General features: G+C 37.7%; 2 protein-coding genes and 1 non-coding gene across 3 annotated transcripts in view; 1 reads left to right on the top strand and 2 right to left on the bottom strand.

The window, feature by feature from the left end:
• Positions 1-4,503: 4,503 nt before the first annotated feature.
• fbxw10 (F-box and WD repeat domain containing 10) lies at positions 4,504-13,781 on the bottom strand. Its single transcript, XM_060889624.1, has 12 exons — positions 13,249-13,781; positions 11,855-12,052; positions 10,487-10,614; positions 10,274-10,387; positions 10,011-10,120; positions 9,244-9,447; positions 8,838-8,959; positions 8,588-8,742; positions 8,065-8,207; positions 6,932-7,090; positions 6,556-6,782; positions 4,504-6,255 (listed from the first exon to the last, which is right to left on the bottom strand). The coding sequence occupies exons 1-12, from the start codon at positions 13,730-13,732 to the stop codon at positions 5,498-5,500; spliced, it is 2,802 nt and encodes a 933-aa protein (XP_060745607.1). The 5' UTR covers positions 13,733-13,781; the 3' UTR covers positions 4,504-5,497.
• Positions 13,782-16,424: 2,643 nt separating this feature from the next.
• Positions 16,425-16,495, bottom strand: trnag-ccc (transfer RNA glycine (anticodon CCC)). Its single transcript has one exon. It is a non-coding gene; the product is annotated as a tRNA-Gly (tRNA).
• A 1,664-nt stretch (positions 16,496-18,159) lies between these two features.
• Positions 18,160-24,248, top strand: part of unc13d (unc-13 homolog D (C. elegans)) — a 36,871-nt gene continuing 30,782 nt past the window's right edge. The window contains exons 1-6 of the mRNA XM_060894782.1: positions 18,160-18,324; positions 18,431-18,562; positions 22,546-22,590; positions 22,736-22,786; positions 23,858-23,905; positions 24,195-24,248. The exon at positions 24,195-24,248 is cut by the window's right edge and continues 54 nt beyond it. Of these exons, the coding sequence (XP_060750765.1) occupies positions 18,506-18,562; positions 22,546-22,590; positions 22,736-22,786; positions 23,858-23,905; positions 24,195-24,248 (255 nt within the window). The 5' untranslated portion in view covers positions 18,160-18,324; positions 18,431-18,505. The remainder of the gene's footprint in view (positions 18,325-18,430; positions 18,563-22,545; positions 22,591-22,735; positions 22,787-23,857; positions 23,906-24,194) is intronic.

Genomic DNA, 24,248 nt, shown 5'->3' with positions numbered 1-24,248 from the left:
ATCATACGTTGTCTTTTATTGCTTAGAACTACGAAGCAATGTCTTTTATACGTTGCATCTTTTTACTTAGAAAACTTAATGTAGTTTATATTTAAAACCTACTTAAAATGTTCCTTGAAGTATTTTTATGTTAAGGAAAGTACAGTTAAGTAAACCATAAGAAAATAATAAAACATTAGGGAGGTGCTGTTATTTAGCAATAATCAATTATTATTATTATTATTATTAATTATTATTGCAGAAAACCTTAAAACACTAGAGACTCCTTCCATAAAGTGTAAATAAATTTAACACATCTCCTTATTTAAAAAAATTAAACACACTTAAACCTTATTTAAGCTTAAGGTTCCACATTTCTACCTACCTTGGAAATCATGTTTCTTTTTTCTGTGATGCCATACGTTATCGTGAATCGAAGACCTAAACGGTTTTTACAAATCAGAAACACTGTTTCTCTGACACATGGAGAATTTAGTTTGTGTGAAGGCTGGGAAAAATTGTAAAAGTAGCAAATAATAGAAAAAGTAGGGAAAAAAAAAAAACAGTAGACCTAATAATTGGGATAAATAGAAATTGTGTGGTTTCAGAAATTACAAAACAGCAAGAAGTTAAAGAACACTGCTAAAGCAAAAAAAAAAGTTGACGCAGGGAAACATTGTGGAAACAATGACATTATACTGAATTTGCCTGATAAATTATTTCTAAGTCACAGGACTAATGATGCTGTTTTTATTTGAAACTTGCTCCATGAGCCACGTGTGGATCAACAACTCCCCCTTAAGGCTGTAATTCTACTTAACAGTTAAGTTAAGATTACATTTCTGTGTAAACAATGTTATTAATTGTTATTAATTAACCTTCTGAAACAGGTAAGTAACCTTCTTTAACATTTTGTGTCTGACTTCCAATCACTGCACGGCTCTCATTTATGTGTTATGAATGATCTTCTCATCTCTGCTGGTTCACCTTCTGCTCCTAGCAGACCCACAAATGCACTTAAATCAAGGTGTTCACCAGGGCTCAGTTATAAGCCCTCTGCTTTTCCTCTTCCTGTCTCTCTACTCACTCTCTTCTTTTTGGATCACAATTTCTATAATTTATTGATTTATTTAACCACAGATTCCACAACCTCTATAGCATGAGTTGAATCATGAATTTCTGATACCCTGTATGGACTAATGATTGTGGGGACCTGACAAGAAAAGCCGTAGGCGTTTATTTCCCAAACAATTGTCTCAAAAAGCACACAAATGTATAGAATATATTTGCATGCTATAGATTTACAATTTACCTTCACTACAGCTAAAGATGCATGGCAATATTCTTGTAGATGTATGAACACAACCACCTAGAGCCACACTACACATTCTACTGGAAAGACTTCCCAGAAGAGTGAAGCTTACTACATCTGTAATGGGATGTTCAGGAGGCCACGGTATTGTGAGTCTTGTAGTTTAAAAACAATTTCTTGAGGAAATAAAGCTACGATTTATTTATTGGTTCTAAATTGTGTCAGAATTGTTGTTTGAATCTATGAATCATACAGTCGTTGAGGTCATTATTATGCCCTCGTATATTGCAGAACCTGTGCGCTCCTTTTTAATATTTTATTTCCATTTGCTTTTGCCCACCACTCACTTAAACAAGACATGTCCAAAATATCATCAATTCCAGTCATTTTTTTTTTTAAATCATATCCCAATTATGTGTCAAGGCATATGTATGTACATTGAAACGTTTAGGACAAGGTTCTAATAAATGACTTACTCATGAGGATTTCTTATTACAACTGTGCGACAGATAGACAAAAACCTTCTTCATCGTCTTTGACTGGTTTATCATAAGCATAAACAGTGTTCCACTATGTAGCCTCGCAAAAAGAGTAGAAATCACATCATTGCAAAGAGAGGCTGACGTTTAAGAATAACAGTCTGGAGCCTCGGCATCATCCAGCACTAGTGGAAGCCCTGCACCACATCCCTCCTGTCTTCTGGCTTAATCAAGGGCTCTCAGTTCAAATTAAAGTTACCCAAACCAGAGTCAGTCAATAGTGCAACAAAAACAATTATCAATCCTTTTCCCTTTGTGCTATCTATTCTGATAAGCCAGGAGCTAATCATGAAGGCTTCTGGATTATTGCCTCTCCTCATTATTGCTCATATCTCCTTACATTTCTGATCTTTGTCAGTTGGTGAGGTCAAAACAGGAATTCTGGTTTTTAGTCTCCAGCCAGCATGGAGGCCTCATCAGTTTCAGATGATCAAAACAGATGTCACTTCCAATCTTGGGATATTTCTGATATTGTTTTGGATTTAAAGAAGGAAAAATTCGGTCCATTTAGTGCAAGAATTCTGAGTGTTTACATGTGTGAATGTGTATTAGCACGATTCGGTCGTGTCCTGAAGAGACAAAAAGGCATCCCATTGACTCAGCTTGATTAACCCTATCTGATGTTTCATTGGAAAGGAAACCTTTTCACTCATGCATGTTATTAAATTATGCAGAAGCAGGTCATGGAGATCTATTAGCTAAGCAGATGTGGTGGGTTGCAAGTGTGAGTTGACTTTATTCAGATGTTTCTGTGAGATGTTAGTGTTATCAGCAGACAGGATCTTTAAACCACAAAAGCCAAACCAAGAAAAGCCATCCTCTCTTAGAAAAACACTCTAAGGGACTAGGGGAAAAAAGGAGAAACCATGGTCTAGTTCATCTAGTAGAAATGCAAGAGTGAGAAGCCTTTTTACTAGAACTGTTTTTTTTTCTGTTCCATTTTTTTTTCTTTTTTAGCCAAATGTTTGCATTCTTAGGATCTCCAGAAGCCAAGAGCAAACCTGAGGTTGAGTTGCACCAACAAGGACTGGATTAAACAGAGTTTTGAGTTAATCAGTGGTTTGTTTGAGTTTTTTTTTTTTTTCAAACTCAAGTTTAATTTTAAACCTGACACTAAAGTCCTAAATTTTGAATAAACCCTTGACATTTCTTGTTATATCTGAAATTCTCTACATAATGCACTATACAGTTTTTTAGCAAAATGGAGAATATGTTCGTACTCATGAAATAAAAACACGGAACAGGTGAGAGGATGGAGTCAGAGTGGAGCGAGAGCTAGTATGAAAGACATCTTAATAATAAGAAGGCTTTTAAGGCTGGTTTAAAAAATCAAAACTTAATATATTTTTATTTCATATTTTGTAAATTGATTTGTTGCATTTATTCATTCATTTATTCCATTTCAGTAAGCCTTTGGTCAGAGTTGTCATCAGTCCAGAATCAATCACTGAAACATAAAGACGTAATAAAAGTGTATATTCCCATTATCTTGTCTACCCTAGAAGAGTATGTCCTCCCTTTTGTGTCTGGTTCCTCCCCAAGTTTCTTCATCATGTTGTCTCAGAAATGTTTTTTTTTTTTTTTTTTTCTATAATCCAAGGTTTGTTTCATTTAAAAGACTCAGATTCCCCATCCATCCATCATCCATCCATTTTGTAGACTGCTTATCCACTATATGGCCAGGGGGATCCTGAAGGCTGTCCCAGAGAGATCTCAGAGCACAAAACAGGGGAAACTCTGATTTAACATCCATCCATCCACTCACTCATCCATTTCCTTCTCTGCCCAGGGGACTCAGGGGCAAAAGGTACTGGATCCAGTGAGTCTTCATGTCTTAATGCCTTGTGACAATCCTTTGTCTCGGTCTATGGCTTAAGAGGTTAATCTCAGCCACCATGGACACTCTGTCACTGAAATTTGATTTGACAGACATATGTACATCCTTAAATCCCTCAAAATTGCAGTCAGTCAAATGTCCATCAAAGGTGAGGGCAATGTGAAGTCATTTCAGTAGGATGGGTCTTTTCAGAAAGGCTTTAAGAACTTTCTGCTGAATGGTAACGATCATTTTGTAATGATCTGAACCGCCTCCTGAACTTAAAATCCCTTCCTTAGGCACACACAACCCCAGCAGCATGACCCCGGGACCCCTGGTAAAAAGTTCTGCATGAAGACTTTCTCTTGTTCGCCATTACATTGATTTCATAGTCGTTATCGGATCTAACCTCAGGGAACATGCAGAAGAGCTTTGCGTCTTCATTCTGGCCTTAAAGAGCAGTGAGGTGGTGGGATTTGTCCTGATTGTACGGGAACAAAAAAGAAGCCCCATGAAGCCCAATTTTCTGTTGATTACATCTAATTAGCACAAAGGTGCCTCTTAAAAAGGGGGATTTTCTGCATGAGGGGTAACTGCTCTTACCATGGCCCAGACTTAGCTTTTTTTATTTTTGGTTTCCTTTTTTGTCCTGTGAAGCTGCACAGCTGGCAGAAAACTAGAGACTGAGGCAGAGACTCATTAGACATTGTGTCTCTGTAACTAATCCGATAGACGATCAGTATCCTGTTTCGTTACCTGTGTTAGATTTGATATCACACTTGTAAATTTGTACCAGTTTACATGACTTTGTTTGTCTGAGAAATTAAAAAAAAAAAAACACATTTTGGTATAAAATTTTAAATATCAGATGGGTGGCATAGTGCCAAAGCAGGTACTGTATACTGTAGTCACTGACACTGACCTCAGATTACTGCATGCAATATCACATGTTCTTAACCTGTGATGTTCGTATCCTAGTGGCTAAGCTGTTGGCCTACTGATTGGAAGTTTGCGAATCCCAGGTCCAGCTAGCTGCCACTGCTGGGCCCCTGAGCAAGGCCCTTAATCCGCAATCCTGTTCCGGATAAAGCGCTTAATAAAGACTGCATAATGTTGAAACATGAGCAAAGTGCTGAAAGAAATTATGAATACAATTTGAAAAGAATCGCTTAAAGCACCAATGGTTAACATCTGATGTGATAGTGTGACACTAAGGTTGTAATGGTTGTTCTGGATGGTCTGTGCTGCCCTCTAGTGTATCTTTTCTGCTTTAAAACATGACAACATAGAGGTTTCTTTCATTCAGTTACGTGACTTATCAACAAAAAAAATAACACTTTCGCCATGTTCTAAAAATGCTAAATCATGTTCAGTCTTAACAGCAGTATCATCAGCTAGACTCGGGTCAGTGGGTGTAATGCATTCCAAAATGCATATTCATTCATATTCCACATATTTATAGATTCTGATTTTTAAGTTTTGATGTGGATATGATCTTGGGTAATTTTCTAGTAGTTTACCGTGCTTTATTTTTCTTAAATTAAAAAAATAAAGACACAGTCTATGACTCAGATGGAACAGATTATTTAGATCAGAAGACTTAAAGTTCTGAGTTATTTTGACGCACCTTGATGTAAACGTTTACTATTTACAATTGTTTACTTTCCAAGTAAAGCTGTACAGTGAAATTTTTAGTGAACGTGACTTATATCTGTATATTTGATGGTGTTTGGTGGAATGAGATCCTTTTTGCATCCAGCATATGGCAGGGTAATGAGCAGCTTGACTGATTTTCAGGTTAGCAAAACACCAGTATATTGTGTCATATCAGTACATTAGTGTTGCTTATAATCAGGTGAATGTTTCGTCTGCCAGCTCTGAAGCTTTACGTGGAGCGACTTTAGCTTTCGTTTTCCTGTATTGCCTCTGCTTCTCTTCCTTTGAGAGCATGTAAGTGCTTGCTTGTATCTGGACCTGCTTGTACTCCTCTAGCTGCGTGTCTGTCCTGAGCTGAAAGCCTACGCTCTCTCGGAACGGATCGAGCGGATTGTGGGGTTGTCTGGATTTTCCTGGAATCTCAAAACCAACAGGACTGCCCACGTGTTTCAACTCACTCCTTATGAAGGTGTTTCCAGAGCTCTGGATATCTTCTTGGCCGGTGGTGGTGGTGGTGGTGGAGGAGATGCCGCAGGTTGTCTGGGGTCGCCTGGGTTTAGATAAAGTCTGCATTAACGCTGAAGATGGGATGTTGCGTTGAGAGGAATGCTGGAGGTTCAGATCCAGCATATGGGATTTCAGAGGTGTGTATATTTTTAACATGCCCTTAAATGAGGATGGTTTGCGGGCTGATTGTGGCCTTTTCGAAGCTTTCGGAGCCAGGGGAGTAGATGAAACTGTGGGAGGAGTAGGTCCCCAAGCGTCTCGTACTGTGGCGTTTAGCTCCATCTTGGAGGTGGCCAGGTCTTTACACTCAGGCTGACGGCTAGGACAGACCTTTTGAAGTACCCGAGTGGTCGTGATGGGATGCTGGGGGCCTCTTTTCCTCACACGCTCCCGCACTGCTCTCTCACTCGGTGTCATCACATACCTCTTGCTCGGGTATCGCTTTTCTGTAAAATATAGTGCAACTTATAGGTTTTCACGTTCTTTGATGATTTTACTCAGTGCCACTGAAAATCAATTCTCATGATCTTCAATTCTTAAAATGTCGCTAGTCTAGAGCTATTAACACTGATCTAGATTATTGATCAACAACCTCTGACCAATCACAATCGAAAAAGGCAGCAGCGATGAGGTGGTGCATTTAAGGTGGTGTCTCTTGAAATTTTCAGAAAAGGTAAAAGATTTAGTTCTCAAAATAACCTCAGCGGTTCAAACCAATAACCTGCCATGACAGGGACCCTACAGACCGGGTGAGGGTTGCATGCTGGGAGCTGACATGCTCCTCATCCGTTGGGAGAGACATGATGTTCTGGATCTCCTCCCGTTCTTCTTTGTTTTAGATGAGCTTGCTAAACCCGGGTGAATAGGAGAAGGAAGTGTGTGCTCTGTGATGTACACTGGCGATGCACTGTAATCCCATTGCTGTTGAGCAAACTGCAAAAACAAAACACGGCTGGTGCTGTTCACCACGATACTGAGAGAGAGAGAGAGAGAGAGAGAGAGAGAGAGAGAGAGAGACAGTTCACATATATGAGACAATATGACAAAAGGTCCTGAGGATGGTTTTATGTGTATATTTGTGCATGCTCTGTGCTTTTGTGTGTGATTTCTAGGCAAACTCACACATTATGATGTGCGTGTAAAGAAAGTATAGGGCTTTCCTCTGTGCCAATTTTGATGATTCTAAGGCAATCCCCGCTGAGCAAGTTAAAGATCCGAATCTTTCCGTCCACGCAGCCGGTGATGACTCGCAGGAAGAGAGAAGACAACGTGAACACTTCCCTACATCAAAACAACACACAATACAAGTAATTATTCATCAATTATTATTCTATTAAATTCTTGACTCTGATTGGTCAAAAGGGGGCACGGTGGCTTAGTGGTTAGCACGTTCGCCTCACACACTGGAGTTTGCATGTTCTCCCTGTGCCTCGGGGGTTTCCTCCGGGTACTCCGGTTTCCTCCCCCGGTCCAAAGACATGCATGGTAGGTTGATTGGCATCTCTGAAAATTGTCCGTAGTGTGTGATTGTGTGAGTGAATGAGAGTGTGTGTGTGTGCCCTGCGATGGGTTGGCACTCCGTCCAGGGTGTATCCTGCCTTGATGCCCGATGACGCCTGAGATAGGCACAGGCTCCCCGTGACCCGAGGTAGTTCGGATAAGCGGTAGAAGATGAGTGAGTGAGTGAGTGATTGGTCAAAAGGTGTTGATTGTTCTGAATGGCCAGAAGGTGTCGATGGTTCTGATTGGCCAGCATAGATATATCTACGATTGGCCAGGTGGTGTCGGTGGTTCTGATTGGCCAGGTGGTGTCGGTGGTTCTGATTGGCCAGGTGGTGTCGGTGGTTCTGATTGGCCAGGTGGTGTTGATTGTTCTGATTGGCCAGGTGGTGTCGGTGGTTCTGATTGGCCAGGTGGTGTCGGTGGTTCTGATTGGCCAGGTGGTGTAGATTGTTCTGATTGGCCAGGTGGTGTTGATTGTTCTGATAGGTCAGGTGGTGTTGATTGTTCTGATAGGTCAGGTGGTGTTGTAATCAGCAGTTTTGATTACAGAGCAGATCTTACATGGGAACGATGTGCAATTGTTGATATGTTGACGTTTTCTGTTACAGGAGGTCAGGTTTTCCTGGGGAATGGTGCTGTTTGTACTTTACACTATCTCAGTAATGTGACAAGGCGTATGAATCAATCAGTTTTACTGCCAAATCAAATTTCTAATCTGCCTCAAACCCAGGCTTTAATCAGACAGGACTCACCGTGGATGTTGGTAGGTCATGAGACACTTTTTGAATTCACCGTCAGTGCTCCAGGCCATTACCTCTCCGTCTGATCCACCAGACAAGATGTGAAATTGATCAAAGAACAGACACATCACAGAGCCCTGGTGACCCTGTGTGACCTATAAACACACACACACACAAATTATCTGGCTTTAGATATATTAAATATATTTAAATCTGAATGGTAAAAATCTGTGAATTTAGACAGTCTGCACTTCTGGAATATGTTTACTAGGATTTGAAATATTTATCTGGATATCTTTAGTGCCATATTAGGGGCTACTTAGGTCTTAGATCAGTTGATTTTCCAAAATCTGTGCCAATATTTTATGTCTGGTCAGGCTGAAATAAAAATGTGGGGGGTGATGATTTTTGACATCTTAATAAAATATCATACTGCTTTACATTTTTAAACACCTAAATATTGTGATTTATTTTTGTGGGGTAACTGGTACTGCACATTAGGACTGAGACTTCCTGTCTCACCCTGTCAGTGTACCTTTAGAAGAGTGGCAGTCTTCATGTCCCACACTTTGATCCTTCCTCCCTCACAGCCGCTGAGCACCAGAGACGAGTCGGTCTTCACGCATGCTACAGGCTTACGGTGATAAAACCTCATCTTGTCACAGCACTGACCTGTCTGAAGGTTCCACACTGACGAACGTGCATCAAAGTATGAGCAAGTTGTGTGAATATGTAAAAGTTATGGGAACTGAACTGGAAAGTGGCCTGACTTTACACTTTTTTACCTTTGACTTTGCAGTCTTTGGATCCGGAGACCAGATGGTTTCCGTGGAGGTCCACACAGGTGATGGTGCCCGTGTGTCCAGAGAACAGCATCACACATACACCGGTCTTCATGTTCCAGCATCTTCCAAATAAAATGTTCCTTTTCAATTTATCAGTAAAGGCAGTATTTATAAACTCTGATTAGCTTTGTGTGGGCATCTGTAGTTACATTTTTGTGTGTTAAAAACAAATGGTCAAGTCCCAACCAGTAAAATCAGCTTTTTACATTTTAGCACAGATAATTAGCACATTTTGCTCAGATAATTAACAAGCATCACAACGACTATGCACACAGCACCAAGCTTTAAATATCTGTTAGACAGCTCTACTACAGGCTCTATAACTCTGTGTGAGTTATGAAGTTACCGGATGCTGAGATCGTAGCTGGCACTGATCACCAGGTCTCTCTCCTCACACACTAGCACTGCTCTCACGCTGCCCGCATGGCCGTACATCAGCGGGGGAACCTCCTTCAACAGCACTGTGTCCAGCAGACGCACGATTCGTTTCTTAGAGCCCAGTGCCACCATCCTGCCACCGCCATAATGAATCACTCTACTGGGGTCTTCTCTATGATGAAGGACAAGCAGGTCAATGACTACATGACAGACTAATAATTATTACAGCTAACAAACGATTCTCCGTTCTAAGCGGCGTCGACTAATTTTAACGATAGTGCAGCTGAAAATCATAGGTTTATATTAATTCACTCATTCTTCTTGGGTTTTAATTCATATAATTACAAATTTTGGATCTTTTAAGATTAGGGGAAAAGAGAAATGGGGGAACGACCCGCTACAGCTGCTGTACTGTAAATGTTAACAGGAACTAACTTGTTTCACAGTCTTCCTCTAACAATAAATAGTAGTATAATTTTATAACCTGTGTACATTTGCTGCAGTATAGGAGGAATAAAACACTTTGGCATGTGCTGTTATAGGAAATGAATCATTAAGTCAGCACTGTTGGCAAACCTCTGTTAATACGGACTAAGAAATTGATCAAAAATAAAGCTGTATATTAACTTTACAGTATAATATGAAATTATATTTATAATATCAATTTAATTTATTTCTATAGCGATTTTAAAACTAGACATTGTCTCAAAACAGCTGCTCTCCTCTCCGCTGTACCTGTCCAGCAAAATTAAAACGTTGTAGACTCCACAGAACACATTCCTCTCCTCCATCTCCACAACCTTGGTTTTAATCATTGTATAGACTGTCTCAAAGCCCCTGATAGCCTGTCGGGATATACACAAACACACACACACAAACACACACACACACACACACACATATAATGTCTGTGGATGTGTGTGTCTCTGATATGGCTATTTAAATACATAGTAACTCTCCAAAATATTAGTAATAAATAATATCTAATAATATTAGACCTCATTCTTTTTTCGGAAATGCTTCTTAGTCTGCATGTGCATCTCCTCTTTTCTGAGGGGCACTAGGACCTCACGGATCCTGGCATAGGCAGCGTTGGCTACAGAAGGGATTCCCTATAAAACATCACATTATTTTTATGCAGACAGACAGACAGACAGACAGATTGACGGATAGACAAATAGACGGATAGATGGATAGATCAAATATATCACCTGCAGTATCAAAGCCTGGTTCTCCACCATCTCTTTCACGCTGTGCTCTGCTTCGATCTCCTCGGTTAGGTACTGCCAGTGTTGGGAGACGTGTCTACATATCTGTAGTGAGTCCTTATCCAACAGGCCTGAGACAGAGAGCACACTGGGTAGGTTTACTACATCACACTCTAATACAAAGCTGGAAAATAAGCAATACAGTTCCAAAAAAAAACAAAAAAAACATTCTCCAATTGTTTATCCAGTTATCTTGTTGCTGATTACATAATACCACAAACCGACGATCTTGTTGCTACACGGTGTGGTTTGAGCCCACTGCCTCTATCCCCATATACAGTATGCCTTTGTGTCTAGTCTCTGGCAAGCCTTTAAAGCAAGTTCGCTAGCCAGTGAACGGTTAATAAAGCTATGAAGATGATAACACGGAGCTGAAATGATCCAAAAGTAAGATCAAGTTCTGAGAAACCTGCTAATCCCTCAATGATGTAGCACAGTAAGGAGCAGAGGGTCATAATGTATAGATCAAATAGCATTTGAGAGAATAAAGTGATCGTGAGGTCACTGTTCTCATATTACAGTAAACTCTTATGAACGACATTGAAGTCAGTGTCACATAAAGTACATTGTATTTTGCAAGAGTTTTGGAAGGGTGTGCAGTTTTATACCTGCAGAGTAAACAGCTAGGCATTTCAGGATTTTTCTTTAATTCTTTTCCAATAACAGCATGTTTAGGACTGTTTTTTGTTGTTCTTTTATATCACACAAACTAACTGTTTTTATACATTCAAAGTTAAATTTAATGCTGTCATACTGCTGAGAAAGTGTAAACTCCTCGCACCTGAAGACCTTTCCGTAGCGGAAACATTTACAGACTGTTACAAAGCATTGATACTGGAGACTCCTTCCAGAAATGTTAACTACAGTAGATACATCTCCTTACAGTATACACCACAATATCAGTGATTATACATGTTCTTTGTTTTCTTTGTTACACATTAGTGTATGTAAAAGGTCCACTATACAAGTCCCTGTTTTAGCCGTTACTATAGAAACAATAACATAATAATAAAATTTAGAACGTTAGAAATAAATGAATACATGTGATCGTTTGAAATTCTGAAGTTTCTGTCCGAGGAAAATTCAGCAGCGCTGTGGAATAAGGGAAAAACAAGGTACACTCCCGGCTACCATCTTAAAAACTGTGTCAATACTTTAACAGTAACATTAGTTAGAGAATTGTGCAACTTAGACTAAAGGAAACGTGATGTTATAAGTTCATAATATTAATACAAAGCAGTAAAAATATTGTTTCAGTCATTTTCATACATGTTTTTAAAAACATCTGCTAATACTTTCGTCTTTTCTCACCTAAAATCCTCTTGGCCAGACCGACTGGAAGTGCCCGAATAAAGTCTCTGTGTTGGCTGCTTTCTGACAACGATTGGGAAAAACTGGGAACCACCATGAGTGCAGGATCCTCCAAGACATCCCAGTCTGCATCACTGCTCTTCAACTGTTGACCCATGAGCATTACATCTTCTACCACATTCCAGCTGGAATCCTTGTCTGTGGAAAAACCTATGTTTTAAGTTACTCCACAGCTTATGCAATATGTGTGTGCAATACAAATGCAATATTTTTAAAACTTCCGGGTGTTTTAATCCAAAAATTAATCCACTTTTCCTCACTTGAGGGAAGGTGACGGGCTCACAGGTCGAGCTGGCTTGGATAAGTAGGTCTAGCTCTGGATCATTTCCAGTGTCAAAGAAGTAATTTCATTTAGACAAAATGAACCACAGTGCTTGGCAAAAATGCAAGAACATATCAATGATGTGAACACCCTGGTGCCACTCATCACCTGCTTATTTCTGCACTGTGGGCGTTAACGGTTACTCAATGGACACTAACACAAATCTGCACTTAGCCATTTTTACTGTGTACTAAAATGCACATTAGGCATCGAACACATCTGCAGACATCTGCGCTCTAAGACTTTAACTGTTATGGCATCCAAATAATCTGCTATAAAACTCAAATTGGACATTTTGTGCAGTTTTGCACACATTTGCATAAAGTCGCCTCCGACTGTGCATTTAATCTTAGGTGGGTTTTTTTTTTACATTACATATATTTTGAACTCATACAAAAGAAAAAAAAGATTATATTTACAGGTGATTTTTATTTATTTATTTTTTTACATTACTTATATTTTGAACTCATAAAAAATAAAAAAATATTATATTTACAGGTGTTTTTATTTTTTTTACATTACTTATATTTTGCACTCATACAAAAGAAAAAAAAATATTATATTTACGGGTGTTTTTATTTATTTATTTATTTACATTACTTATATTTTGAACTCATACAAAAAAAAACGATTATATTTACAGGTTTTATTTTTTTTCCATTGCTTATATTTTGAACTCATGAAAAAAAGATGATATTTACAGGTGTTTTTATTATTTTTTATTTTTTAAATATAGGATGCTTGTAAAAAAAATCCATTATTGACTATCTAGAAGACAAAACAGCACAAAAAAAGAACTTTAGGAATAACTTTGAATTAAAACTGCGATTCGATTCGTGATTCGACTCGCTCAAGCGAGTCGTTCAAAAAACCGATTCCTTCGCAAATTGCTTCACTCGTATCGACCAGTTATTTAGTATCGTTAGGTTGTCATTAGTATATTTAATACATGTATACTTGTTAGTACATCAAGTATTATTAATATATTATTATGAAATTAAGATTCCTTTACCCGTGTTTATCCGCAGGAGGTTTAATTTGCGTTGCTCTCGCGCTATCAGCACGCGCGTCAGATTCCCCAGCACGTGCAACAGCTCAGCGTCACAGAAAGCCAAGAGCCCGAGTAAATAATTCGTTTTTGTCAACTTCGGGCTGTTTTTAAACCATTCCCAGGTGTTTAACATTTCGTTTCCGAGTAATTTAGCATCCGGGGTTGAGTTAGTGTTGGACACATTGGCCGTGTCCCCAGCTTTGACTCGACTCCTGGTGTAGGTGAAGTCTTTCCCCATAGTCACCTGTAGAACATTCTGGACGTGTTCCAGGATCTCTAGACTCTGACACCGCTCTAAAATCCCTGTGAGAAATCTCCTTTTTGCGTTTTCTTTTGCTCCTATCAGCCATTGTGTTGAATTGTACAGTTTGGTTGTGTAATGACAGGAATCTGAGCTCTTCTCTGGATTACAGCTCCTCTTCTCTCTTTTCCTCTTGTCCTGCATCGCCACACGCGTTAAAATACACGCACGACAAAGAGTTAGCCTTCATTTAAACTCTAAAAAGAACAACAACAAAAAAGGATAGAAATGTTATAAATTCTTTCCCGCATAGAGTTTACTAGCCGTTTCCACACAAGCAGGAATGTTATCGAACTTAGAAACTGTTGCTAGGCAACGAGATCCACTCCACACACACACACACACACACACACACACACTACTGTAACGTGCTGTTATACTATAATTTACTACAAATAAAAATAAATAATAAAAAAAATAAGAGTTTATTGAACTGCTTTTGTTCAGTGACTATAATGAATATTTATTGGTAAAATAAAATAAAATAAAAAAATAAAAATAAGATTTTTTAAAAAAGTATTCATCTTTTGAACTGAACAAAAGTAGTTCAATAAAAAAAAAGATTTAAGAAAACGATTTGTTGTTATCTTTTTTTTAATTATTATTATTATTAATTTTATCTTACCAATAAATATTCATTATAGTCACTGAACAAAAGTAGTTCAATAATAAAAAAGAAAAAGATTTTAAAAAATGATTTGTCGTTATCTTTTTTATTATTAATTTTTTTCATTTTATCTTACCAATAAATATTCATCATAGTCACTGAACAAAAGTAGTTCAATAATAAAAAAGATTTTAAAAAATGATTTGTCGTTATTTTTTTTAATTATTATTATTATTAATTTTATTTTACAAATAAATATTCATTATAGTCACTGAACAAAAGTAGCTTAATAATAAAAAAAAAGATTTAAAAAAAATGATTTGTCGTTATCTTTTTTATTATTAATTTTTTAAATTTTATTTTACAAATAAATATTCATTATAGTCACTGAACAAAAGTAGCTTAATAATAAAAAAGATTTAAAAAAATGATTTGTCGTTATTCTTTTTTAATTATTATTATTTTTAATTTGATTTTACAAATAAATATTCATTATAGTCACTGAACAAAAGTAGTTTAATAATAAAAAAAGATTTTATAAAATGATTTGTCGTTATCTTTTTTATTATTAATTTTTTTCATTTTATCTTACCAATAAATATTCATCATAGTCACTGAACAAAAGTAGTTCAATAATAAAAAAGATTTTAAAAAATGATTTGTCGTTAGCTTTTTTTGATTTTATTTTACCAATAAATATTCATTATAGTCACTGAACAAAAGTAGTTCAACTCTAATATACTAAAAATGATCATCAGCAGCATTAACACCTGTCACCTGTCAACAGCCTATACACCTATCAGTGGGGTCACTTTTTCTCTGTCCACATAGAACTACATCATCTGAGCTCCGTACATGATTTCTGACTTTACAATGTTTCCTCTCCCGTGACCTCTAGACATGACCTGGTGGATAATACCGTATACGATCATGTGACCTGTAACCTGGAGACGCGTTTGTGAAAGCGTTGTGTGATGTCTGTAAAATCTACATCTTATATTCTATTATTTACATGTCAAAGCTGTATGTTATTTTTATTCAAGGCCATGCAGAGAGTTTCATATACATTTCATATATGATCAAGACCAACACTGTCAAGTCCAGAACAGGGACCAAGACAAGGAGAAGCTGAGACTGAGAGACTCAAAGACAAATTTAAAGAGTATTAAGATCAAAGAAAAAGTAGTGGTTGGAGTTAAAGCGTAGCAGGACTGACTTGGAGTGTAGATCCACAGACCACGCAAAAGGAAAGGCCAATTCCTCTGTTTGTGTTATATGATAAAGGCACCTGGTAATGAGATGAGAAGAATAATTCAGGACTACAGCTCTCACCGTCTCACATCCACATCCAGACATGAATGGAGTGTGTGGATGGATGGATGTTAAATCAGCGTTTCCCCTGTTTTGTGATCTGAGATCTCTGAGATAGCCTTCAGGATCCCCCTGACCATGTAGAGGATAAGCAGTCCGGAAAATGGATGGATGGATGGATGGATGGATGGATGGTTGGATGGATGGATGGATGGATGGAAGGATGGATGGATGGAAGGATGGAAGGATGGAGAATCAGAGTCTTTAAAATGAGCATTAAAAAAAGAAAGAAAAAAACTTCCTGAGACAACGTGATGAAGAAACCTGGGGAGGAACCAGACACAAAAGGCACCTGTTAATGAGATGAGAAGAATAAATCAGGACTTCAGCTCTCACCTTCTCACATCCACATCCAGATCCAGGACATAGTGCCTTTGGTGGCAGTCTATACAAATTCTAGGAGAGCAAAAGTATTGGAACAGATAGTGAGACCAAGTCATGAATTGAGTCACCTGAACTGAACCAATGAGTCTGGTTTCTTTCTCAAGGTTTCTTCATCACGTTGTCTCAGGAAGTTTTTTTTCTTTCTTTTTTTAATGCTCATTTTAAAGACTCTGATTCTCCATCCTTCCATCCATCCATCCATCCATCCTTCCTCGTATTATCTCAGGGATTTTTTTTTTTTTCAGGGATAAATGTTTGAGATAAATAGTCATTTAAATTTTAAATTTTATTCTGTTCCTATACTTTTTTAAAGCTGCTTTGAGACAATGTCAATTGTTTCAAGTGCTATACAAATAAATTAAATTAAATTGAACTATTATTGATTAAGAACTATTATTTTTAATTGAGAATTGATCATACAGTTCTCAATATTATACAAATAATTAAAACCGGTATTTGTGAATAAAAGCTTTGTGCGCCGCCCGGGAATCGAACCCGGGTCGCAAGAATGGGAATCTTGCATGATACCACTACACCAGCGGCGCTGTGTGAAAACGCTGCAAAGCGTAACATAAAACTAAAATCTAATACCTTTTAGTAGCACTAATAACACTGAGATTTTACAATACGGGACATTAATGTGGGTTAACTAAACCCGTTAGCTTACTGTTTAACTAAAAAAGCTTGAAAGTTGCAGAGCTAATGCAGAGCTTCTCTTAAAAAAAAAAAAAAAATGAAATGTGCAGTTCCTTCGAGTAGCCATATGATGTCGCTGCAGTTCAAAGCCGGTTAAAAAAATCTTTTGAGTCTTAATGCTAAATGTTGCAGTGCACAGGATGCTAATTTTGGTTACTCCTTGGTACCCATGCCCCAGTCTACACTGTTGTTACGGAAACTAAAAGTGTAAAAGGTGTGTGAAATGCCTAGTTGTGGAGCCCTGGAGTAATGAAGACTTTTCCCAAATTTACAGATTTACTTCTGACTGTTACAAAGCACTGACACTGGTGGAACCTTCTTTAAATTGCTTATGTGTCAAAATACACTTGTTGTCGATCTGTGTTTAGTAATGTGTAGTGTATAAGGGCACGACATGACCCCTGTGTAGTGTATAAGGGCACATCTTGACCGTTGTGTAGTAATATGTAGTGTATAAGGGCACATCTTGACCGTTGTGTAGTAATATGTAGTGTATAAGGGCACATCTTGACCCCTGTGTAGTAATGTGTAGTGTATAAGGGCACGACATGACCCCTGTGTAGTGTATAAGGGCACATCTTGACCCCTGTGTAGTAATGTGTAGTGTACAAGGCCACATCTTGACCCCTGTGTAGTAATATGTAGTGTATAAGGGCACAACCTGACCCTTGTGTAGTAATGTGTAGTGTACAAGGGCACAACTTTACCTTTGTGTAGTAATGTGTAGTGTACAAGGCCACATCTTGACCCCTGTGTAGTAATATGTAGTGTATAAGGGCACAACCTGACCCTTGTGTAGTAATGTGTAGTGTACAAGGGCACAACTTTACCTTTGTGTAGTAATGTGTAGTGTACAAGGCCACAACTTGACCCTTGTGTAATAATGTGTAGTGTTTATGAGCACAACTTAACCTTTGTTTAGTAATGTTTAGTGTACAAAGGCACATCTTTACCTCTCAGTGTAGTAGTGTGTAGTGTACAAGGGCACAACTTGACAATATTGAAAAAGGAAAAACTTGAATAAATAAATAAATAAATAAATAAATAAACAAACAACATCCACTATCCTGAAGACTTATCCATGGTTGACAATATTACAAAAAAAGTTATAATAAACCTGTCTATTTTTTGTACTTACTTTGTCAGTGGGGTCACTTTTTCTCTTTCCACATAGAACTACATCATCTGAGCTCTGTACATGATTTCTGACTTTACAATGTTTCCTCTTCCATGACTTCTAGACATGACTTAGTGAATAATACTGTATATGATCATGTGATAATGAGTCGTAATTCAAAGTAACCTGGAGATGTGTTTGTGAAAGCATCATGTGATGTCTGTAAAATCCACATGTTATATTCTATGTCAAAGCTGTATGTTATTTTTATTTAAGGCCATGCAGATAGTTTCATATACAGTAAATGTGACTGCGTATTCTCATCTCTAGAGATAATCCAGCAGCAGTGCCTAACACAGAGGGTGAAGAGAGATTTGTTTCAGTTTAGACTAGCAAAGGCCTGCGTGTGGTGACGGAGGAAGGAAGATGAAGCAAAAGAGGTGAGACAGACGAGGCAGAGAGATAACAAGCTCTGAGAGTCACACGAAGAAGGCTTTCGAAGTCACAGGGGCAACCTTAAACAGGAAACGTCGACTTCCGCAAGACTTTCTCACCAAATATGTATGGCAGCTCCACTCTTTAGAATGTTTTGTTGAAGCTTGTAACGTTCAAGCCGATCGTTTGAAGCTGCAATCGTTGTTTTTTTTTTTTGTGTTGGAAACTCTAGATCGGCCGAGGAGGCGAGAGGATTTCAGAGGAATTTAAAGTAATACAAGAAGACGAATAGTAACTCTTTGCCAAAATGATTCCAGCTCAGGATGGTTCCAATACTGACAGACTGCTCGTTCCACCACAAGAGGCAAGTTTTAATCTTTACATATGCAGAATAAAAAATAAGGACCTAATTATGATCAAATTAAAATTTCTATTATATAATAAATACATACTGCTACATTTTTTGCATCATGTACTTACATGTGTCTACATCATTGACCACATGACAGGCCAATCCCAACTTGACCATCTTATTTCCATCTACATATACATCCATTTATTAATTTGCATTTATATACATTTTGACCATCTTACCTCTGAGACCAAGCCCAACGAAAATCCTAAACATCGTTACCAAGCTTCCTTATTACAGCGAACGAGGAAGTGCAGCCTACCACCACTTTTCTGCTTATGTGTTTGTATGGTCAAGTTCTGCATGTTGGTCATGAGGAAAAAATCAACAGCAGTCAGAATGGCCCTCATAATGAGGATGAGGTTCACTAATTCACAGTACAATACACTGATCTCAGATGTCATAATCCTGTAACTAGCGACAGGTTATGTTTCACAAAGCAGCTGTTCAACCGAAAACCAATTTATACAGAGAAATTTTTCTGCTTACTCTGAAGGCTAATGTTCAGCACTTTGGTTAGCTACAGTACAAGACTGATGTAAAATATTAACTATGTAGTAATTATCTCAAAGTGGCATCCACGAAGCGTAGTCTGTGATATTTGTATTTATTTAAGCAGATGGACATTAAAACATCCCTCATTTTGTTATAACAGCTATTAGCCCATTTGTCCGGGCCATAGTATTGAATAGGTTTAATCCAAACGTCAATAATTTAAACAAAAAAGAAGCCTAAGATAAATAATGTCAGTTTGAATCTAATATGTTTTATCAAAGGAAAGTCCAGGAATAAAGTGCTATATACGACTCTAATAAATATACAAAATGTTTGTTGTTGTTAAATAAATAAATAATGTAATTAAGTCATGGTGAGATGTGTTTCTCGAAAGCATTATAGAATGAATATAATATAAGCTTAACTGGGGAGAGAGAGAGAGAGAGAGAGAGAGAGAGAGAGAGAGAGAGAGAGAGAGAGAGAGAGAGAGAGAGAGAGAGAGAGAGAGAGAGAGAGAGAGAGAGAGAGAGAGAGAGAGATTTATGCTCATTTAACTAGTCTTAATAACAAAAATCTGTAGTGATGATGTCCATGGAGTTTATATTAAATCTTAAAAAGTCTCTGGATGATAAATATTCCAGAACTCCAGTAATTGCTTGAATGAAACCATTGTTTACAACTCTGCTGCAAAAATAAAGATAAGTCACTCCTTCTTAAAAAAAATCCTTCTTATTGGCAATTTTGAATCAGTTACCAGTAATTTACAGAACAATATGACTAAAGAACAGATTAATTCTTTTGAGAAATTACTAGAAAATATTTTTTTAATTGATTCATCATGAAGATATTTTTCTTAGCCATTACTTCATCAAACCAAACCAAATATATTGCAATATACAGGTTTGCTTTAAGGTTGCTAAAAAGCATTGACAAAACCATTTTTATCTCTTTTGTTATCATTCAAAAAAATGTCTAAACTGTTATTTGCTACAGTAAGGTAGCGCCAATCATGATTCGATTCCATTACGTTTGACTTCTATTGTACGTTTAACCACGAACGTTGCTACAAAGGAGCGATACAGAACTATATAAATTTAGGATATAGATTATACATTAAAAAATAATGTAAAATAATGTAAATATATAGATCATATTTAATAAAAATGAATCTCTAATGAGAAAACCAGAGGCAACGTTGGAGAGTAAAATCTCCCTAAGACGATATGAATCAGAATCAGAATCAGAATCAGGTTAATTGCCAGGCACCGTAGGGTCTACTACATGTAAAGGAATTTTCCTTGTTGTGTTGGTGCCTATTAATAATTGAAAAGAAGCATAAATATAAGAAACAAAGGTTATAAAAAAAAGAATGTGTATGAGCATAAAGATTTACAAAAAAAAAAAAAAAAAAAAAAAAAAACATAAAAAAGAAATAAAAAAAATTAGATGGAAATAAAAAATACAAATATGAAATGTACACTAATGCATTATGTTCAAGATGGCCAGTGCAAATATACAATTACAAATGTTACATATATTACAACTGAAAGAAAAATTAACTGTACATTAGTGCGGGAAATAAAATAGTGGACCAGTGCTAATGGTCTAAGTTTGAGATATTAAGGTGCATTATAACAGTCAGTGGGGGGGGCATGGTGGCTTAGTGGTTAGCACGTTCGCCTCACACCTCTAGGGGTGGGGGTTCGATTCCCGCCTCCGCCTTGTGTGTGTGGAGTTTGCATGTTCTCCCCGTGCCTCGGGGGTTTCTTCCGGGTACTCTGGTTTCCTCCCCTGGTCCAAAGACATGCATGGTAGGTTGATTGGCATCTCTGGAAAATTGTCCGTAGTATGTGAGTGAGTGAGTGAGTGAGTGAATGAGTGTGTGTGCCCTGCGATGGGTTGGCACTCCGTCCAGGGTGTATCCTGCCTTGATGCCCAATGACGCCTGAGATAGGCACAGGCTCCCAGTGACCCGAGGACCCGAGAAGATGAATGAATGAATAACAGTCAGTCAGATTTGTGAACATTAATGGAATGTATCCAAAGCAGTGGTGGGTTAGTTTATTAATGTCCAAGGTGGGACCATGCTGGGTCCTGAATGTTGTTGATTAGGAAAGAACAGGATGGAAAGAAACTGTTTTCGTGGTGAACAGGTACGAAGGAACCATAAGAGGTACCAGACTCAAAAGGGAACCTAGTTCTCATTAAGGTGAAGCCAGGGAGTGTGATTATAACTCATTTCCCTTCTATCTCTGTCAACTATACGATCAAAAAATGTGATCGTAAAACCAGGACATTCATTGCAGTTTTAACTTAATGAAGAAGCTTCTAATCTTCATGGTTTCTAAGTGCTACCATCCACAACGATCCCATGTACACATCTTCACGCTGTCCACATTGTCCCTTCTTAACAGCAGTCCTACAAGTGATGAAAACTCCAACCTGAAGTTTCCATGGTGTTCCAACAAACCTTTGGTTGATCCTCAAATTTCCCCTTCACTTCAGTCTCACCTGGTTGTGGTAGATTTGTACCCAAGAGCTGCTGCCCTAATCACAAACACTCTCCTGTGCTCATCTACTAAGACACTCAGTACTGTTTGCCTTTAATCTTCTACACTTATACACCGTGATTATTTATAGACGATGACTTCAGGTTCCTCTCAAAGTTTCTTCCTGATTTCGGCTCACGGGGTTTTTCAATCGTCATCTTCACTTCTTCCTAATGCAGATTTTCGTAAATCTACATTGTGACTAATGTTTATTGTTAAAGATGCTAAAAAAAAATAATAAAAATATTATTGTCATATTGTCCAGCCACATTCAGTGTAACTTATGTTATATTATGCTAATATTATATTCCAGCTCTATTTTTAATTCTATTTATACTTATAAATGCTGACATAAGACTTGTTGAGCCTATATACTGTACAGCTAAAGCTTACTATTATTCATGCTAAGAACCTTTAAGGAAACTTATTTTTCTATATCTGGAGTCACCAGCGGGGGCACGGTGGCTTAATGGTTAGCACATTTGCTTCACACCTCCAGGGTTGGGGGTTCAATTCCTACCTCCGCCTTGTGTGTGTGGAGTTTGCATGTTCTCCCCGTGCCTTCAGGGGTTTCCTCCCCCGGTCCAAAGACATGCATGGTAGGTTGATTGGCATCTCTGGAAAAATTGTCCGTAGTGTGTGATTGCGTGAGTGAATGAGTGTGTGTGTGCCCTGCGATGGGTTGGCACTCCGTCCAGGGTGTATCCTGCCTTGATGCCCAATGACGCCTGAGATAGGCACAGGCTCCCCGTGACCCGAGGTAGAAAATGAATGGAGTCACCAGCAGTTCTTATTGAATGTTTTTTTTTATATTAAATCATAATTCTACAGACTGGATAATCATTTCCACTTCCCGCTTCCTCTTTTTTTCCTCCTTCTCTGCCTGCACAGGGTCACTCGACTGGTACAGGATCCACTCGAAGCAGACAGAGACAGGTACACATGTATTATGCTAGAGATATTCTTTTATATTACGTTAAATCACTTTATGTTATATGATAAAGTGTGATCATGTTTCGAGTTGCTACATGTTAAGTAAATTCAGTTCTAACTCAGCTACATGTTTTTCTGTCTTCTTAAGGGCTCTCCTGCACGGAAGCTGGGTTTGACGAGGAAACTCAGGGACAGAAAGGTAAACGCAGACGCTCAAGCTTTTTAAAAGCTTGTACGCAGTTTGGACCGCAAAAAAATAGAATTTCTGCCTTTCAATTCAGATCAATACTCTGTTTATGATGATCTCATGGAGTGTGTCACAGGACACAAACAGGAAACTATATATAAATAGCAGAGATGGTGGACTTGAGTCATATGACTTGACTCGAGTCAGACTTGAGACTTGCTTGACAAATATTAAAAAAAGACTCGACATTCATGACTTGAGACTTGATTCAGACTTGAGTTAAATGACTCAGAGATGGGGGACTTGAATTGACTCGAGTCAGACTTAAGTTGCAAATTTGAGTCTCGAGACTTACTCCCACCTCTGGTAAATAGTTAAGATCACGCAACACCGAGTTTTCTTTTCCGATATCGATGCTGATATTGAAACCTTGAGCCGATATCAGTACACGTCTGAGACAACTACTGAGCATTAAAACGCTTTTGAACCGAAGCTCAGTTAGACATAGACTTCACATAGAAATCAATTACAGTGCAAATCTAATACGTTATATGAAGTATAAATATAATGTAATATAAAAGAATCAATACAATCAAGTTCCTTTTGGTGATTTGTTGGGAAATCTTTTCAAAATCCAATTTTTTTATTTCATGAGCAGATCAAAGTCATTCTTTTTTTTTTTTTTTCTGAATACACAGTACTGTTCCAGGTTTAGGGTGAATACTCATAACAGGTATCATATAGGTGCCGTATGAACCACCTGATTAAGGCCGTACTGAGCAAAATACGAAAATCTAGAATGAAATGAAATAGGTTTAGAAATACATTTAAACCAACGTTTAGAAATGCAGCAGGACTCTATGATTGTTTTTTTGTCTATAAGTTGTCTTTATGTGTATTGTTCTAACAACATAGATAATGAGGAATTAAATCACACTAATACAGAAAATGTGAACGTTCTAAACAACATTTACATGTGCCAGTGTGTCATGTGGATGATATATGCAATAAATTATTACTGTAATTTTAAGGACTGAGAGACGACTTGTCTACATTATAAATCAATTAAATATGCAATTTCAGGATCTTGAAGATCCAGAAGAAAGGAAGAAAAAGCACAAAGAGATTGAGGTGGGTGATTTTACACAGAATAGGCAACACACCCAGAAAATTATGTTGGTCTTAAAGACGTCACTCAAGTGGCATAGCCACGGACATCAACCGGTGTGACATATTTTTGTTGTTTTATTAAATTAAAATAATTACAAAAAAATAAAGGAAATTATTAAGAGAAGTAATTACACATTATGTAAAACGTGTCCCGGTGACTGCTTTATGAACGGGTACAATTTGCACAGATATCAGATATCAGGCTGAGGATTAGTAAACAGATATGTTATTAAACATGTAAATCCTGCAGCTGAAACCACTGTACAAGGAGCTGCTGTACACCATCAAACACAGACTGGGCAAA

Source organism: Tachysurus vachellii, chromosome 2 (assembly GCF_030014155.1).
Source record: "Tachysurus vachellii isolate PV-2020 chromosome 2, HZAU_Pvac_v1, whole genome shotgun sequence".
NCBI lineage: Eukaryota > Metazoa > Chordata > Actinopteri > Siluriformes > Bagridae > Tachysurus > Tachysurus vachellii.
This window is presented reverse-complemented; position numbering and strand designations above follow the sequence as displayed.